We start from the raw sequence: 19,762 nt of genomic DNA, 5'->3' as shown, positions 1-19,762 counted from the left end.
AATTACGACTTTAAAGTCCTACATTAACGAGGAAAAAGTCATAATTATTAAGTTACAAGTATAAAGTCGTAAATTTACGACTTTAAAACACGTAAATTTCCTAGAAAAAAAATCATAAATTAACGAGAAAAACCAGCAAAGTTGTGATTATTGGAGCCATGCCTGAAGAGGAAAGATGTGGAGCGTTTTGTGAAGGTTTATTTTTGAATAGGTTTAAAAAAAAAGAAAAAAAAACAAATTCAGAACCTTCTGGCGACTCAAAGCCAAATTCTTGTTTGTGTAGCCGCCTTTCCGGCGTTCGGTGTCGATAAAGCAGAGTTTCATAAGTGAAATAAGGAGCTCAGACACGTTTGGGCGTTTATTCAGCCGTCATCATTCACATACCCAGAAGTCCATTTGTCACCTGACTTCATGAACCTGTCATACTGTTGAATGAGTAATGAGTGCGACATGTGTCCTTCCTCCAGACGAAACGTTGGGAAAACTGGATTTGAACACAATCAGATTGTTTATTCAGATATGTGAGGGATAATGTGCGACGATGTGTGCATTATCAGAAATGAATGGAAGATGCAGAAGCCTGAACCGCCCGACACGGAGGACCGGGACACGTTACTATGGAAACGAATGGTAATATTGAGTTTCTGTTGCTCCGGTTAGCAACTGGCATTTAGGCAGAATATGTGACCAAAAGGTCTTTTTTAGGCGTGTATTATCACTTTTTAATCCACAACCAGCAGCCAATCAGAATTGAGTATTCACCCAGACCATGGAATAAGTAAGGGTTAATGGCTGACGAAGTGTGCATTATCTTTTTTTAACGCACGCCGTGGAAGCCTGAACCGTCCGACGCGGTTGCATCCGGGAAGTGCGTTAAAAGTGATAATGCACACTTTGAAGGCCATTAATATTCTTTTTTTTTTTCAATTTGGATCGCTTTTCTCACAAAAAGCAAACTATTTGTTGATGTGTCGCACCACGTAACAAATAGTCCGTGTCGCGCAGTAACACCGCTGCAGTCAAGACTCGTTGATATAAAGCCATATATATATGCTGATCTTTCCAAAGGGGTGGATAAAGCATCAGATCAGAGAGAAAGTTCTCCTCTTACCGCTTGTTTTTGTCCAAATGATGAAGCTAAAAGTTGTTTTAAAGAAGCCAACGCAGTGATACGAAACATTTAAGCTAGCTGACCGGAACTTCTTTCTTCACCGTGCGGTTATCCTGTGGTATATCACTTTTTAACGCACACCCAGCAGCTAATCAGAATCGAGTATTCACCAGGACCATAACATAAATAAGAGGACTTAACTTTGTGAAAACTTGAAACAGAAATTCAAGTGCAGGAATTTCTTTAGCTGAGTAAATAAATAAAGTAAGTTTTGAGCAAACAAAACACTTAATAACTGGCTGGTTTTGCCGTTGGAGGACGGCTGCAGCCTGAACTTTCCCAACCTGCTGGTCCACACTCTTCTCATCCTGCCTTGTCACTCTTTTTCCAGCCCAAATCCGCACAGTAGTGACAGAAGAAGAGTGAGTACCGTCGCCATCGCCCCGTCGCCATCGCCCCGTCGCCCCGCCTCCCCCTGGAACTGCTGACTGGAAAGGAATTATGCGACAGTTTTTGTGCAGTGGATTTGAAAACGGAAATGCAATCCCCCGTTTGCATTTTGGCATTAATGACGTCACAGAACGAGCGGTTGTTGAAGTAGAAAAAGAAAAATCGTTTTGCGGATTGATTTATCTTTTTTTTGAGTGAACAAACGCAGCTTCATTGTGAAAATGAAAAATACATTCTGGCATTGACTTTTATTTTGAAGTATGATCGACATCTGCTTCCGTATCCTAGGGCTGATGAGGATGGAGCTCAAAGAAACTTGATTGTGAGTCACTTTAATCGGTGTTCAATTTGGTGCTAAACGACCAAAAACCAATTTGATGTTAATGGAGCAAATCCTAAACACATAAGTATTAGTTTATTTTAAATCACTTAAATTACATCCATGTTGTAAAATTAGACTTTTTATTAAAACTTTACATACAAAAAAATAAAATAAAATAAAAAAATCACTTCAGTTCTACATTTAAGTGTTAAACAGCAACGGATTCCCTCATGACTCCATCATTAGGATGGGCCCGGTAGCCCAGGGGGACCGGGACCCACGTGTGCCAGTCCTCCTGGGCCCAGACCGGACCAGACCGGACCGGACCGGGACGCGACGGTCCAGATGCAAACATCCAGAAGAGCAGCCCTGCAGTCAAGCACACCCATCTGTCAGCAGAGCCAAGAACTGAGACTTCAGGGAGGTCCAGGAGAATTTAGAGGTGTCGACCTGCACAACCAGAACATGAACAGCCGTTTATCAAGTGTGAAGCGGGAAAAGAACGAAAAAAATCCTTCTGTTGTCTACATTTTTGTTGTTTTTTGGCTACTCCCTCAAATGATCAGCTTTAAAACGTTAAATCCGTAGATAAACCCTGAACCTGGACCTGCCAGGGTGCAACACATAGAAACTTTGGAGTTCCTCTTGTTGAAATAGAAGATGAAACTGTTACCGTGACAACGTGTCTGCGGGCGATGCCAGGCCTTTTACAGAGCTCCCTCAGCCGTTTGTATAGCTGCTCAGGTGTGGAATACAGGTACTGCACTAAATGACAAAGGGAAAACTGCCACCTTAGCTGCAGCTAGAAGGGACTGAAAGCTCAGTCAGCAGCAGGTGTGTTTACCTGGAAAGATCTCTGGGTACACCAACGCTTTAGGACACAGAGGAAAACAGCCACAGTGGACGGCTTCCAGCCTGGAACAGGTTAAAGGACATGAACTGTACAACAGCAGCTCCACGGCAAACAGACGTTAAAACAGCAGCAGGAAAACCTTTCAGCCACACCCCTGAAACAACCTGACCCCCCCTTAGCCACACCCCTGAAACAACCTGACCCCCCCTTAGCCACACCCCTAAAACAACCTGACCCCCCTTCAGCAGGTAAAACCAGAGGATGATTGAGGAGCAGCAGGACTTTAAAATCCTGCTGTCCTGAAATCCAGAGACTCAAGCTTTTGGAAAATAATCATCAAAATGAAGCTATGAATAATAATAATAGTTACATTTAGATGTTTGTAACTTGCCCTGTGGTGTAGTGGTTAGCCTGCATGTTCTCCTTGTTCATGTCTGGCTCCTTCCTTCAATCCAGAAACATGCATTTTATGGCAGACAGTGACTCTCAAGTGTTCCCTTTGATGGCGTCCTATGACAGCTGAGAGCGGCCCGTTTGGGAAAACCGTCTGCATGTCTGAGTGAACTTAAAGACTTAAGAAAAGCAGTGGTTGCTGCACGTCTGGTTTCTGAGCCTACTGTGAATGTAGCATTACAGTAACCATTGCAACAGAAATCACTTCTCTCTCGCTTTTCAGGGATTTGGTTTGTCCAGTGGGCAGCAGCAGAAAAAAACCATCAGCTCTCTGTGTAAATCTTCAGATGTGGACATGAGAGCCCTGCAGTTTTTACTGCAATTGTCCCAAAAGCCTTTTCACTCTTAGCATGTTCCACATCAGCTAAAGGTGAATGGAGAGCATTACTCCACACTACGTGACAGCAAAACCAGCGTTCATTCTGATAAAAGCTGGATGCAGATCTGGAGCAGCACGCCTCCTCTGGCCTTGGCCTGAGCATCAGACAGAAGCCCACATGTGATGTGGAGGGTTCAGGCCCCTAAAGGAAGGCCAGCCCAATGACAGAGGACATGCATGACAAGCAGGGGCAATTAAAATGTCATTCACCCAGACTAGAGAGACTTCATACACCAACAGCCTCCAGTTTGATCTCACAGCCACTCAGATCTAGATGTGAAACTTTAAGCCTCTGACATGAAAACGAGAACAATCCTCCCATTCTGAACGGTCTCCAAATTAAAGGAGCTGCTCCTGTGCCTGCAGGTCAACAGCAACTCCAGACGCGGCCCCCCTCCTCTGCTGAACATGAATCCAGGGTGCTGTTCAGCTGCAGGTCTTGACCCACCTGACTGACGGTGATCAGAGCAGACGCTGCAGCTTGAAGTCACACAGAGGATTCAGAGAGCTTCTGATGTTCAGAGAGCTCTTGATGAAGACCAAAGAGGGGGGGCCGCAGGTGTGATGTCAGCGAACAGTCAAAGCAGTGAAACCTCTCCACTGCCTGGATGATCTGGGCATCACAGCTGATCCTGTAACAGAACCAACGCCACCGCGGGAACTGCTCAGTAGCAATCAAACCTTCTTACTCCCCAATACAGACCTTCAAAAGATACAACAACCTGAAGAAAACACGAAGGAATCAAACCTTCAAGAACACTCAAATGTTTACAGACCCACTCCAATGAAAATCCTGCTCTGGGTGGTTTTACAGGGCTTGTTTCATGCTATTCTTAAGCCTTTCCTAGTAAACTGTTTCCACGTCTATAATCATGTTTGACCTTTCACACACAAATGAACGACGACTTATTCACACAACTCGGCTCAGCGGCCGCTGCCGGATTCTACCGTGTGGCCACTGAACCACTGGCACTTGGCTTATGTGACTGTAGCTTCAGGGACAAAATAGAGTCACGGGCTAACCTATGCAGCCTGTTGGTGGACTGTGTGAGGAACCTGGAGAAAACCCCCACGTGCACGAGGAGAACATGCAAACCCTAGTGCTATTGTGTGGGGTCCAGATGACCCCATGCTGACTTTGACATGCTATTCCTCCCATGACAAAGGTGGACAGGACGGGTCAGGTTCAGTGGGTTCCAGATGACCCATCTCCCAACGTTAACGTTTGAAAGGTCCAGGATTTGAACCAGCACTTTCTCACTGGAGGTCCAGAGTGCTAACCACTACACTACTGTACAGACCCAGATTAGGTCATTTACATTTGCAGTAAATGAGGGTGTCAGGCGAAGGGATGTAAAGGCTCGTCCTCTTTTTTGGTAACTGAGTTTAATTTCTTTGCTCTGACGGGTAAAAAGGAAGTTGAGAAAAACGTACATCGAAACCCCGAAGAACTCGTGGTTTGAGGTGGAGACGACAACATCTGCATCACACAGGACACGCAGATAGTCGTCCTTACTGGACAGAAAGCCCCAATTCAGAACCTGAGAGTCCAGCAAACGTCTAGATGAGGAGAAAACATCTGAAAGGAACAAGAAGGAAAGTGAACTTTACCAACATGTTGATATTTTTGGACAGCAGCCACGATGCACGTGGGAGGAGTCATCTAGATTCCTCACAGTGGACCATCTTCTGATGCCACTTCCAGCAGGATAAGGCTCCATGTCATCAAGCTGGAATCATCTCAGACTGGTTTCTAGAACATGACCATGAGTTCTCTGGACTCAAACGGCCTCCACAGTCACCAGAACCCAATAGAGAACCTTTGGGATGTGGTGGAACGGGAGACCAGCATCATGGATGTTCAGCAGACAAATCTGCAGCAACTGATGCTGTCATGTCAACATAGACCAAAGTCTGAGGAATGTTTCCAGAACCTTGTTAAGGTGAACCTGGTGAGTGTGTGAAGGATTAGGTGATGAGAGAGAGAGAGAGAGAGAGAGAGTATAGAAGGAGAAAAAACTGAAAGCATAAACGTCATAAAATCTGTTTGCTTCAATAATTTTACTTTTTTTTTTGCACATTTTGTTTTTCTTTTTTTAGATTAAAGAGATTCTCCGACATCCTGCAGTCCCCTGAAACAAACATTCAATATTCAATGTTGAAGAACTTCAGAAGACTTTCCTTGTTACAGACGATTCAAACGCAGAGTGTGTGTTAGCGTGTGCCTTTACATGCGTGTACCTGGCACATCCGTGAAGGTCTCTCCCAGCACAGACACCTGAAAGGGGAGTTCCTGCTCCTTTAACTTGAGCAGCGTGTTGAAGAACAGCTCGGGGTTTTTGTCATGCTCCCTTCACACAAACACAAAGACACCTTTAGTGAGACACCGGAAGACAGGTCTGACTCAGCCATGGAACCTCCTTTAGGTTGTTCCTACTCAATATAATGAGTGTTCACCATTTGAATCTACCACGCCCCATCCAGTGTCCTGGAAATTTCCCAGAAGTCTCTGTGAAGAACCAGTGTGCATCGGTGCTCACTAGATCAGACCACAATGCATTGCATTGGAACAGTTTTAGCCAAAAAACATGTATTTTTTTAACAAACCATCAACATTTTCCTCTTAAGAAGACAGTACGTCAGTGGACATATCGATGAGATATTAACTTCAAAAAATCGATGACGTCACAGCCGCCGTTGGTGTCCGAATTGCTTTTAAAGTCCAGGGCATTACATAGAGCCGCACTAGATCGTTTTTTAGTAGTTAGGGATTCGGGCGGGAATTCGGACACGGCCTAAGAACTAGAAGTCTGAACTGTGGAGATGTACTTTTGTTCAATGATTTTCAAAGCCCTAATTTCTTTTTTAATCACTTGGACTGACACCCTTTCTTGAAACCCTCCTGATGTTTAGAACATCTGTGATCGGTGGCCCCCTCTAATGAAGACTAGCAGTCCTTCAACAGCAGAGATGTGCAGCGTTAGCGTTAGCGTAGATCAGTCCAGGAGGCAGAGACGCTACATGTTGTACATTTTTTCATCCTGACGCCTACAAACAAGCGTCTCTCCTGAATGACGAGCAACACATTATTTACATAAATGAGCAAAGACAAAATGCAATAATGAGGTCTGTCATGTCCGGGTCAGTGACCTGCTCACACGGTGTCTCCTGGGGAGGAAGACGGACTCTGGCAGCTTAGAGAACATGAGCAGCGATTAAAACTCCTTGTTTGTTTTCTGCTCCAGCTGTACGTCAATCCTCTGAGGTAAAAGCTGATCCTGATCAACATTAATCTGCCTCACAGATTTGACCCCCCACCCCACCCCTGTAGCAGCTTCTTCACCTGGAACAGCTGTCCCCCCCTCCCTTGGTAGCAATATGACATCTGTAATCTGAAGATCCAGGTCACTCGCAGATTAAAGCCAAAACCTGATGAGGCACAGCTTCAATCAGAGATTAATAGACAGCTCTGTGGAAATCCTCATTCAGGCAGCAGAATCACGGCCATAATCCATCTGTGTGTCTGTCCACAGCAGATTACCGCACGCTGCTTTGTTACTGATACAAAACAAGGTGACACAACTCCCGCACAACTGCACCACAAATCCCAAAGGACCCTCAGCCACAGGTGGACCAGAGACTGCAGACCCCCATCCAGAATCTTCACCCACAGAGCTGTGAACAGATGTTCTGGGCCACACCAGCATCTATGCTAGCATCTATGCATCTATGCTAGCTGTTTCATCCAACCATCAGCCGGCGCATGGACCCAAACTGAATGGCTCAGGTGTTCATTCTGATAAACAGCAACCATCATTCTGTTCCACCTGCACACAAACAGAAATAAAACTCATGTTTCTTTGTCTTTTCCTTTTCTCAGAAGGGCGGGGTCCCCGGGTTTTTATTCAGGTCTACCATTGAAACATCCAGCCGCCCTAGAGCCCTGGATAAGTCCCATCCTCCTCAACTTACCACCGGTGAGGCCACACAATGTGCAAAGGCTTCTCCTGGTCGCTCAAGGGCTCTCCACATGCAGGCTGCTGGACCGCACAGGAGGACTGAGGTGGGTCCTCTTCACACCTGCTGAGGACCAAAGCATCCAGGTAGTTAGCTCATCCGCTTTCAAACTCAAAATGCTCCAAGGAAAGCTAGTTTTGTAGGTTCTCTAGGAATTGCAGACAGCAGGAGAAAGTAGTTGAGATTCTGAAAGAGCATGATGGGAGGAAGCAGTTTAACGCACGGCCATTACTGAGTCTAGTCCTTTGTCTTTTTCACCGTTGCTTGATTAGTAGTGATGCTTCCACTAAAAACCATTTGCTCTAGCCTGATCCTTGATGATGTGTTTTGTTCTAAAGTAATCCTAAACCTTACAATACTCGCTCAGAATTATACTGTGTCCGTTATAACCTAGAAATGATTTTCTGTGTATACCATGGTCATAGTGAATCTTCAGTTCTGATCAGCTACAGGGGGTCCCATTAAAGAGCCACTCCAGTTACATTTTCGGGGGTTTTAACATGTTCTGGTAGCATTTTTCTCATTATGTATAGATGACACAAAAAAGAAAATTAGGATTCAAATTGCAGTTCTGAGTATTTCTTTATTCAAATCATGAGTCAGGAGCAGATACAACAGTCTGAGCACCACTGCTCTAGAACATAGTGGTTTTTAGATGTCACTGATAAAAATGGAATTGTGTTTGAAGCTTTGGAGCTTCATCGTTTTACCAACTGGAAGATGGACAGGAGACATTTTCTAAGATTACATCTAGTGTTTTTTACTCTATGATGGGGCAACGGGATAAACAGTGGTTTTAATGTCTTAAGCCCCCCCACCGATGGCCTTTGCAGGTTAAATGACTCAACTGCTCACCTCTGCATCAGACGGTCCTCGTCCCGGCATGAGCTGTGGTCTGAGGGACACGTCACCACAGGCCGTGGCTTCAGCAGCTTGTGTTGAGGCAGTAATCTGGTAAAACAGCGTCAATGAGGAAAGTACGAGGAAATACTTCTGATAAACTCCACCGCCGTCCCTCCTAGACACATGAAGCAACAATGTCCAAAAACCCCCATCTTCCCGTAGTGGTGGAGGTGTTGAGTTAATTACTTTGAAAGAATGATTACTTTACATTAGTTAATGGATGAAAATGTAATTAAATTACTTTAGTCATAAACTATTTTAAAAATCAATTCACTACTTCTTGCACAAACAGGATCCTCCTCGTGTTTCACTTCATTTTATTTTTACAGTAATGACTCTTGCTAATTAAACCGGTTCAGGAAATAACCTTGGCTTCTTCAGAATTCAGACAATAGTGTCTGCTTGGGTGTATGCAGACTGAAAATGTGACCCCAGATTATCGGGTAACTGAACTCTGACTCACTTTGAGCGCACCCCTGGTGTCCAGTCACCCTAAAATCATCATCTGACTGACCTGGTGACATCGGGGAACTGAACTGGGTAGCTCAGGACCACACACTTGGGCCGGATCAACTCATCCAGGTTTTTGGGTCTGTGGTCCGGGATCTTCTTCATGTGACTCGGGATGGCGGACAGGAAGGATTCCATGTTGAAGTGCGAGTTGAACACCACCACGTCTGACACCAAGCTAAAAAACACCGACCCACCAACATTTAGAGGAGGGGTTTACAAGTGTGACTGTGGGGTCTTCACTCATGATAACTTAGATCAGGTGTTACTACATTTGGAATGAAAGTTCTCAGTGTGTACTTCAAAAAGTAATTCAGAACTCGTTATTTTACTTTCGTTCCACTCATAGAAATCCTCGAGGGCAAAAAACTTGCACAAACAAGATGCTCTGGTCTTTCATTTAACTTTATTTCTAAAGCAATGACCTCATGCAAAGTTGATCTGGTTCAAGACATAATCTGGCCTCCTTACATTTCAGACACCGGTGAGAATGACACAATAAGTAGGGGCCAAACGGATCATGGTTGCTAATTCAAGCATTACATTTTTTTAAATAAACAATCCATTTATGGGCTGCAGATGTGTTAACTGCTGCTCATCTGCACTGTGAGGCAGAGCTCAGCAGGAACTCCCTCATGGATCTTTTACAGACAGCGTAGCTGCTCTCAGATCTGCCATGACCCACATGGCTGACAGCAATAAAAATAGGGGTTTACCATGACAGCACTTGGTTGTATCCATATTGAAAATCCCTGTCCTGGTCTTTGCGGACCGGATATGCCAGCTGGTTCTCGTGGAAGTACAGCACCTTCTTCAAGCGAGCCAGATCTGGCCTGAGAGCTACAAGCTCACATAGGTTTAGAACGGAACTGCAAAACAGGACTCTGCACAGACAAACAAGATATCTTTAAATTCCCAGACAGTTTGAAAACCCGACATTCAATGATAAACGATGACCTGTTTTAACCAATATTAACTCTGTAGCTGTACACTGTCCTTCTCAAAAAAATATACAGGAATATCTGTGTTTTCTGTCATGGACGGAGGGGAAAAAAGTATTCAGTCAGCCACCCACTGTGCAAGTTCTCCCACTTAAAATGATGATAGGTAAACCTCAACTATGAGACACAAAATGAGAAGAAATAATTCAGAAAATCACAATGTCTGATTTTTAAAGACTTTATTTGTAAATCATGGTGGAGAATACGTTTTTGATAAAAAAGAAAAGTTCAACTCAATATTTCATTATATACCCTCTGTCTGTAATGACAGCAGCCAAACGTTGTCTGTAAGTCTTCACAAGGTTTTCACAAACTGTTGCTGGTATTTTGGCCCATTCCTCCATGTAGATCTCCTCTAGAGCATTGATGTTTTGGTCCATTCCTCCATGCAGATCTCCTCTAGAGCAGTGATGTTTAGGCCCATTCCTCCATGTAGATCTCCTCTAGATCAAAGATGTTTTGGCCCATTCCTCCATGTAGATCTCATGTAGAGCAGTGATGTTTTGGTCCATTCCTCCTTGCAGATCTCCTCTAGAGCAGTGATGTTTTGGCCCATTCCTCCATGTAGATCTCATGTAGAGCAGTGATGTTTTGGTCCATTCCTCCTTGCAGATCTCCTCTAGAGCAGTGATGTTTTGGCCCATTCCTCCATGTAGATCTCATGTAGAGCAGTGATGTTTTGGTCCATTCCTCCTTGCAGATCTCCTCTAGAGCAGTGATGTTTTGGTCCATTCCTCCATGTAGATCTCCTCTATAGCAGTGATGTTTTGGCCCATTCCTCCATGTAGATCTCATGTAGAGCAGTGATGTTTTGGTCCATTCCTCCTTGCAGATCTCCTCTAGAGCAGTGATGTTTTGGCCCATTCCTCCATGTAGATCTCATATAGAGCAGTGATGTTTTGGTCCATTCCTCCATGCAGATCTCATATAGAGCAGTGATGTTTTGGTCCATTCCTCCATGCAGATCTCATATAGAGCAGTGATGTTTTGGTCCATCCCTCAATGTAGATCTCCTCTAGAGCAGTGATGTTTTGGCGGAGAGGAAGGATTCCATGTTGAAGTGCGAGTTGAACACCACCACGTCTGACACCAAGCTAAAAAACACCGACCCACCAACATTTAGAGGAGGGGTTTACAAGTGTGACTGTGGGGTCTTCACTCATGATAACTTAGATCAGGTGTTACTACATTTGGAATGAAAGTTCTCAGTGTGTACTTCAAAAAGTAATTCAGAACTCGTTATTTTACTTTCGTTCCACTCATAGAAATCCTCAAGGGCAAAAAACTTGCACAAACAAGATGCTCTGGTCTTTCATTTAACTTTATTTCTAAAGCAATGACCTCATGCAAAGTTGATCTGGTTCAAGACATAATCTGGCCTCCTTACATTTCAGACACCGGTGAGAATGACACAATAAGTAGGGGCCAAACGGATCATGGTTGCTAATTCAAGCATTACATTTTTTTAAATAAACAATCCATTTATGGGCTGCAGATGTGTTAACTGCTGCTCATCTGCACTGTGAGGCAGAGCTCAGCAGGAACTCCCTCATGGATCTTTTACAGACAGCGTAGCTGCTCTCAGATCTGCCATGACCCACATGGCTGACAGCAATAAAAATAGGGGTTTACCATGACAGCACTTGGTTGTATCCATATTGAAAATCCCTGTCCTGGTCTTTGCGGACCGGATATGCCAGCTGGTTCTCGTGGAAGTACAGCACCTTCTTCAAGCGAGCCAGATCTGGCCTGAGAGCTACAAGCTCACATAGGTTTAGAACGGAACTGCAAAACAGGACTCTGCACAGACAAACAAGATATCTTTAAATTCCCAGACAGTTTGAAAACCCGACATTCAATGATAAACGATGACCTGTTTTAACCAATATTAACTCTGTAGCTGTACACTGTCCTTCTCAAAAAAATATACAGGAATATCTGTGTTTTCTGTCATGGACGGAGGGGAAAAAAGTATTCAGTCAGCCACCCACTGTGCAAGTTCTCCCACTTAAAATGATGATAGGTAAACCTCAACTATGAGACACAAAATGAGAAGAAATAATTCAGAAAATCACAATGTCTGATTTTTAAAGACTTTATTTGTAAATCATGGTGGAGAATACGTTTTTGATAAAAAAGAAAAGTTCAACTCAATATTTCATTATATACCCTCTGTCTGTAATGACAGCAGCCAAACGTTGTCTGTAAGTCTTCACAAGGTTTTCACAAACTGTTGCTGGTATTTTGGCCCATTCCTCCATGTAGATCTCCTCTAGAGCATTGATGTTTTGGTCCATTCCTCCATGCAGATCTCCTCTAGAGCATTGATGTTTTGGTCCATTCCTCCATGCAGATCTCCTCTAGAGCAGTGATGTTTAGGCCCATTCCTCCATGTAGATCTCATATAGAGCAGTGATGTTTTGGCCCATTCCTCCATGTAGATCTCATGTAGAGCAGTGATGTTTTGGTCCATTCCTCCTTGCAGATCTCCTCTACAGCAGTGATGTTTTGGCCCATTCCTCCATGTAGATCTCCTCTAAAGCAGTGATGTTTTGGTCCATTCCTCCTTGCAGATCTCCTCTAGAGCAGTGATGTTTTGGCCCATTCCTCCATGTAGATCTCATGTAGAGCAGTGATGTTTTGGTCCATTCCTCCTTGCAGATCTCCTCTAGAGCAGTGATGTTTTGGTCCATTCCTCCATGCAGATCTCCTCTAGATCAAAGATGTTTTGGCCCATTCCTCCATGCAGATCTCCTCTACAGCAGTGATGTTTTGGTCCATTCCTCCATGCAGATCTCCTCTAGAGCAGTGATGTTTTGGCCCATTCCTCCATGTAGATCTCATGTAGAGCAGTGATGTTTTGGTCCATTCCTCCTTACAGATCTCCTCTAGAGCAGTGATGTTTTGGTCCATTCCTCCATGCAGATCTCCTCTAGATCAAAGATGTTTTGGCCCATTCCTCCATGCAGATCTCCTCTAGAGCAGTGATGTTTTGGTCCATTCCTCCATGCAGATCTCCTCTAGATCAAAGATGTTTTGGCCCATTCCTCCATGCAGATCTCCTCTAGAGCAGTGATGTTTTGGTCCATTCCTCCATGTAGATCTCCTCTAGATCAAAGATGTTTTGGTCCATTCCTCCATGCTGATCTCCTCTAGAGCAGTGATGTTTTGGTCCATTCCTCCATGCAGATCTCCTCCGCATGGAGTTTTTGGGCTGTTGCTGGGCAACACAGACCTTCTACTCCCTCCAGAGATTTTCTACGGGGTTGAGATCTGGAGACTGGCTAGGCCACTCCAGGACCTTGAAATGCTTCTTATGAAGCCACTCCTTTGTTACCCGGGCAACGTGTGTTTGGGATGGTTGTCATGCTGAAAGACCCAGCTGTTTCATCTTTAATGCTGATGGAAGTCACTCCAAATCTGACCATACACGGCCCCATTCATTCTTTCCTTTACACGGATCAGTCGTCCTGGTCCCTTTGCTGAAAAACAGCCCAAAGCATGATGCTTCCACCCCCATGCTTTACAGTAGGTCTGGTGTTCTTTGGATGCAGCTCAGCATTCTTTCTCCTCCAAACAGTGGAGTTCTTACCAAAAAGTTCTATTGTGGTTTCATCTGACCATAGGACATTCTCCCAATCCTCTTCTGGATCCTCCAAATGTTCTCTAGCAGACTGTAGACGGTTCTGCACATGGACTGGCTTTAGCAGGGGGACACGTCTGGCCCTGCAGGGTTTGAGTCCCTGGTGGTGTCGTGTGTTACTGATGGTAGCCTTTGTTACTTTGGTCCCAGCTCTCTGCAGGTCATTCACTAGGTCCCCCGTGGGATTCTGGGATCTTTGCTCACTGTTCTTGTGATCATTCTGACCCCACGGGGTGAGATCTTGGGGGGAGCCCCAGATGGAGGGAGATTCTTAGTGGTCTTGTCTTCCATTTCCTAATAATTGCCCCTACAGGTGATTTCTTCACTCCAAGATGCTCACCTGTTGCAAATTCAGTCTTCCAGTCTGGTGCAGGTCAACAATCTGGTTTCTGGTGTCCTTAGACAGCTCTTTGGTCTCCATAGTGGAGTTTGGAGTGTGACTGTGTGAGGATGTGGACAGGAGTCTTTCTATAGATAACCAGTTCAAACAGGAGTCATTAATAAAGGTAACCAGTGGAGGACAGAGGATCCTCTACAGAAGAAGTTACAGGTCTGTGAGACAGAAATCCCGCTTGTTTGTAAATGAACAAATACTTATTTTCCACCATAATTTACACAAAGATTCTTTTTAAAAAAATTAGACAATGTGATTTTCTGGATTTTTGTTCTCATTTTGTGTCTCATAGTGGAGGTTTACCTATGATGTAAATGACAGGCCTCTGTCATCTTTTTAAGTGGGAGAACTTGCACAATTGGTGGCTGACTAAATACTTTTTCCCCCACTGAATGTGAAGCTCACCTGTAAGAAGTGCAGCAGGGAATGGCCTGACTGAAATACAGTGCAGCGGTTCTTGCTCTCCAATGCCATTTCTTGGCAGGAAGGGTGAAGACTGAGCAGTCAACAAAGTTTTTCTCCAGTAGATCAACGAGCTGTTTGTGAGATCCACCATAAAATGGCTCCACCAAAAGAATGCCAGAGCCAATAGAGATCTGAAAGAGGGAAGAACTGTCACTGAGCATGAGTCCCAAAACCATGGAGTCAGAGGTGAGTAGATGAATAAACACGTGACATGAAAACCACAAAGAAATGTGGAGGCAATTTAAGGGCCTATATCATGTAAAGTCCACTTTCCACTTCTCAAACCCATTGTTTTGGTTTATCTGTCTATCTCTAAGTCTTGTGTTTATTTTCATTTTTTTAAATAAGTAAAAGTAAGAAAATTCCTGAAGTCCTCAGACCAGCCCGTCTGGCACCAATAATCATGTTCAAAGTCAGTTCAGTCACCGTTCTTCTCTGTTCTGATGCCAGTTTGAACTGCAGCAGATGGTCTGGATCATGTCTACATGCATTGAGTTGCTGTCGTGATTGGCTGATTGGAAATGTGCATTAATGAGCAGGTGTATGTAACAAAGTGACCGATGAGTGCATAGGACTGAGTGGAATTCTGCATCCCAGTCAAAGTTCACACACAACAGTCACAGTTGCAGTGTGGTTATAGGAGTACATAACAGATATTTCATGAAGTAAAAAAAAAAAACTTCTCTGTGAGGCTTCAGACAAGACAGAACCGACTCAGCTTTCTGTCTGGGTTGAATAATAAAGTCCACTACTCTTACTGAACAAATGATAGCAGAAACAGACAATGGTAACCATACAATTTTTCCAAAAATGACGCCATGACATTAGTTCTGTCTTCCCAGTCCGTCAGGAGGTGGCTGGCTTATGAGCTCAAGCTCCTACTTCTTTCCCCAAATTCCATCCCAGGAACTGTTATTTCTTCCTCTATTTCGCTGCCCACAATAGGAGCTAGTGTAGATGCAGGCGGACGGACTCAAAGACAACTCAACCAGACAATATCTGCACCCTGCAGCTCTCTGCCACTCCTCATATCTGGAGAAGCAAATGAGACTTTCTGTTGCTGCAAGACAGATACCGGCCAGGCGCCTGAAAATAAATGTGTCAGAGATAAAAATCTTGATTGAAAATGCAAGCGCAATGTCACCCTTTGTGCTAAAAAATGTCCAATCTGTTTCCTGATTGTGTTCCAATAATGTGAAATGTGCGGGAAGGCGAGGGCTGATTAAGCTCAACTGTCAGACCTTTTGGCCTCTTAAATGAGAAAATATCAACTCATTTCAATTCCAGGTCTACATGGGAACTTCTACTTCACTGTTTCTTTACTCTTGAAGGCCAATTCAAGACCCCAGCAGAGGCAACAACAGCTGTTGGCAACAGGATAAAACATATTTACTTGCTTTTCACTCATTTATTAATAAAAATAAACCACAAAGATTTTTTTTAAAACTTAGCAGTCCAGCTTCAACAGCAGTTAGAAAATGGAAAACACCCAACAGAAAACATGATCAAAATCTTAAGGTTCCAGGTGTTTGGATGACTATAGTTGTAAATATTGGGCCATAAAAATAAAACTGAACTGAATTGGTATATTTTTAATGGATGTTGGAAGAAACCTACAGACAGAGAACTGGAATAACAGAAGCAGCCTTTGAACAGAGTCAATCCATCATCTACAAAAGATTTCTATTAAATGTATTATATTCTCATCTTGTGCTTGTCATGTCCATTAGCTGAGCTCTTTCATTTGTCCTTTTTCACCTGCAAAGTGCCTTTTGCTTGGAAAAGTGCTAAGGTTATTCCATTACAAAAGGAAGGCGATTCCCAAACAGGGAATAACCACAGGCCTGTCTCAATCATCAATAACGTTGTTAAAGTCTTTGAAAATATTATTAATAATCAACTATCTATCCTTCTCACTACTGTCAATCTACTATCACAATATCAATCTGAAGTTTTTGACAACTCCTGCACTGGTCCCACTTTCCTCGACCTTACAAAGGCATTTGATTTTATAGACCATTCCCTGCTTTTAGACATGGGCCTTTCTATTCCATCCATCCAACTTGTTCTTGCATCAGTGTCAGCAATGTGTGTCATATAGAGGCAGAGAGTCAAACTTTGTTGGCATAAATAAAGGAATCCCACAGGGTTCTTCTCTTGGGCCCTTGTTATTTTCTATATTTATTAATGACCTGCAAATGTAATATTCATCTGCATGTAGAATACACCGTATTGTATACTGTTCAAAGCCAAGTATTTATATTTCAGCATAACGTTACAGCAAGATTTCAATTCAGTACAAAAGTGGAGTTCATCCAATAAGTTTATTTTAAATAAAACAAAATATTACTCTATGCTATTCCAGAAAAAAAAACATGAATGCTGACAGAAAAAAACTAAATTTGTATTTTTTTTTAGATTCCTCTCCACTTGAGAAAACTGAGACATGCAAACATCTTGGTTTTTGGCTAGAAATTGGTTTATTTTTTAAAAGTCATATACAATCTATTACAGATAAAATAAACTAGTTTTAAAACACTATATCAATTAATTGCTTTAATTTCCTTGTCAGAAAAAGAATTTCTCAATTGTTGCTTCCTATTCTAGACTATTTAGACCTTTTTTACTTTAATACTACCTCAGCCTACTTCCATTCTTTAGATGTTATTTACAACAGTCTGTCTCTTTATTCTCCGCTGCCCCTAAAAGACACATCACTGTACAACGTACCAACAGTTGGGTTGGTTTTCACCATCAGTCAGATATTTGGTATTATTATTTACTGTTCATTTTAATGGATTCTTAATTTTCCTCCATATTTAAAGCAGCATCTAGTCCCTTCCAACCAAATGTATTTATATTTATGTATTTGTAGTTTCTGTGGAAATCATTCAGAAACTGTAACATCCCTCTTTGGTACCGTTCGTCCACACAGACACATTTTGAATGGAGTTCAGTAGATTGATCATCATTCATGCATTTAAAGATTTCTCTCTCTGAAATGGGAAAATGCGTCACTTTTTATGTTTCAGAATCACGTATTTTTTTATAATTAATTTATTAATTCTTCTAGGGAAATTCTACATACATAAATGTTCATGAATTAAAAAACCCTTAAAGATGTTCATATAAAATCAATATTTCACCAACAAAACCATTGAAACCTGAGTGTGAATCTTTGCAGACATTTATGTAACCCCCCCCCCCCCCCCATTTAATATTGTGCATGTAGTGTGCATTCATTGTATACTGCATAGAAGTTACCGCTCTGTGAACATCCCACGCGCGTGACAGGCTCCTCCGGAAGCTACATGCTAACAGCTGCTAGCATACTGCATTCATCTCTGTGGCTAACTCTGTTAGCTCTGCAAACATCCCACGCGCGCGACATGCACCTCCGGAAGCTACATGCTAACAGCTGCTAGCATACTGCACTCATCTTGTGCGGTGTTCAAAACGACAGAAACGTCTGGTCGTTTCTCTATTCACAACCAGCAGCAGAATGAGCGACAACTAAAGCTGTGGCCACAGACACTCACCTCCTGCTCCTGCATGCCCGCCCCTCTACGTCACTCACAGCACGTTTGGTCACGACGTCATCACATCAATTGAACGTCAGATGCAAACTTTGCATAACGTCGTCGTGGGAGTCTTGGCTGTGCGCGCCTGGGAGGCATGAGCAACACAACCTAACTACATTCAGGCCTGAAGTCAAACGTTGATTTGGGTTTATTGTATATTTAAAATAGTTCTTTATCACTTTCCAAGTGAAATTTTAATTAGAATAAAACATTCTCTTCCCACTGTAATGTTTATTTAAGTGAGGAGGCTATTTGATATAATATTTTGCAGTTAAGGTCTTAATTGCACTGTTTATTTAAGTTTTTACCTTAAAGTGTATGTAATTATAACAAAGACACATTAGTATTTATCGAAATTTTTATTTTAGTGTTGTGAAAGGACATTAAAATAATATACTGTGTTTTAAGTTGTTCTAAAATAAAATGTTTTCATGTACATAGTTTGCTATTTGCCTTCCCCCTTTTTTCCATAGAGAAAATTACAGATAACAATAAAGGATCAATAGGCAGTATGGATAAGAGGAGTAGTATCGGTAAAGTCTTAATGATACCCTTCCCTCAGCCAGCAGTTATGTTTGTATTATACCACAGTCTGGGTGAATACTCCATTCTGATTGGCTGCTGGGTGTGCATAAAAAAGTGATAACGCACACCTAAAAAAGTAGTTCCGGTCACATATCTTAAATGTTCTGTATCACTGCACCGGCTTCTTTAAACAAACTTTATCTTCATCATCTGGACAAAAAACAACCAGTGAGAGGTGAACTGTTTCTCTGAACTGATGCTTTATTTAACACATCGTGGTCATCAGCATAAGTATCGCTTTCCTTTGCCGCTGCAGTCGAGGTCGGAGGTCAGTGCGGCGCGTTGCCACGTAACCGTGACAACCATGACAGCCATTAACCTTACATATTTCAGTGTGTGTGTGAACAGGCCCGTCCTTTGGACTAACATCTACACCTGACAGTAATAATAAAAAACCCTCAGCAATTTGCTGTTTCTACCTCTTCTTACTTCTTTATTCATTCTCCCTTTCCTATGGCCCGCCTTTATTACCTGTACCTCACAACAGTAAAATCTGTCCAACACAAGAGGCCTTCAACTGTGATCTGTTTGCTCAGCTGCTGGACACGACAAGTTCGGGAAAAAAAACTTCTCCTCCATGATCAATTTTCAAACGGTTGGCACTTCATTAAGGGAAGGTCTTTTATTCATCACTAAATCAGAGTCCCTAATTAGTCAAAGTTCAACCTGGTTTTCCTTCTTTATGTTTTCAACACAAATATACATGTTTGCACAGAGTTTTTCATTCATTTCTATTCCATTTTTTCCCTTTCAGGTTCACGGGACCTATCCCGGCCACTATGGGCGAAGGCAGGGGGACACCCTGGGCAGGTCGCCAGTCTGTCGCAGGGTAGAATGTCCACAATCACACATCCATGCACTCTCACACTCACACCTATGGACAATTTAGAGTTGCCAATTAACCTATGAAGGATGTTTTTGGACGGTGGGAGTTAGCTGGAGATCCCGGAGAGAACCCACGCATACACGGGGAGAACATGCAAACTCCAAACAGAAACGTCCCCCATTGATGTTGTGTTCCAGGTCCCCCAGCCGGGACTTGAACCAGGGGCCTTCTTGCTGTGAGGCAAGGGCAAGAGGGCTAACCACTGCGCC

The 19,762-nt window shown here is 43.0% G+C and overlaps 1 protein-coding gene across 2 annotated transcripts; it reads right to left on the bottom strand.

Moving 5' to 3' along the window:
- Positions 1-1,941: 1,941 nt before the first annotated feature.
- Positions 1,942-18,159, bottom strand: gtdc1 (glycosyltransferase like domain containing 1). Of its 2 annotated transcripts, none has more exons than XM_020702115.2 (11): positions 18,041-18,159; positions 14,442-14,632; positions 11,632-11,799; positions 9,003-9,176; positions 8,441-8,536; positions 7,541-7,648; positions 5,810-5,919; positions 5,003-5,147; positions 2,728-2,798; positions 2,557-2,648; positions 1,942-2,333 (listed from the first exon to the last, which is right to left on the bottom strand). In XM_020702115.2, exons 1-11 carry the CDS (start codon positions 18,053-18,055, stop codon positions 2,259-2,261), a joined length of 1,245 nt encoding a protein of 414 aa, XP_020557774.1. In that variant the 5' UTR covers positions 18,056-18,159; the 3' UTR covers positions 1,942-2,258. The 2 variants fall into 2 exon arrangements, with proteins under 2 accessions (XP_020557774.1, XP_020557773.1); XM_020702114.2 differs by having other exon boundaries at positions 7,541-7,651; positions 18,041-18,158.
- Between the last annotated feature and the right edge of the window lie 1,603 nt (positions 18,160-19,762).

Source organism: Oryzias latipes, chromosome 21 (assembly GCF_002234675.1).
Source record: "Oryzias latipes chromosome 21, ASM223467v1".
NCBI lineage: Eukaryota > Metazoa > Chordata > Actinopteri > Beloniformes > Adrianichthyidae > Oryzias > Oryzias latipes.
The sequence above is the reverse complement of the archived record's forward strand: the minus strand, read 5'-3'. Positions and strand labels throughout refer to the sequence as shown.

Coding starts and splice junctions, on each gene's coding strand:
- gtdc1 (XM_020702114.2), bottom strand. Junction 8,537..9,002: donor CAGTTCCCCGATGTCACCAG/GTCAGTCAGATG, acceptor CTGTTTTACCAG/ATTACTGCCTCAACACAAGC. Junction 2,334..2,556: donor CCCGCAGACACGTTGTCACG/GTAACAGTTTCA, acceptor CTGGTTGTGCAG/GTCGACACCTCTAAATTCTC.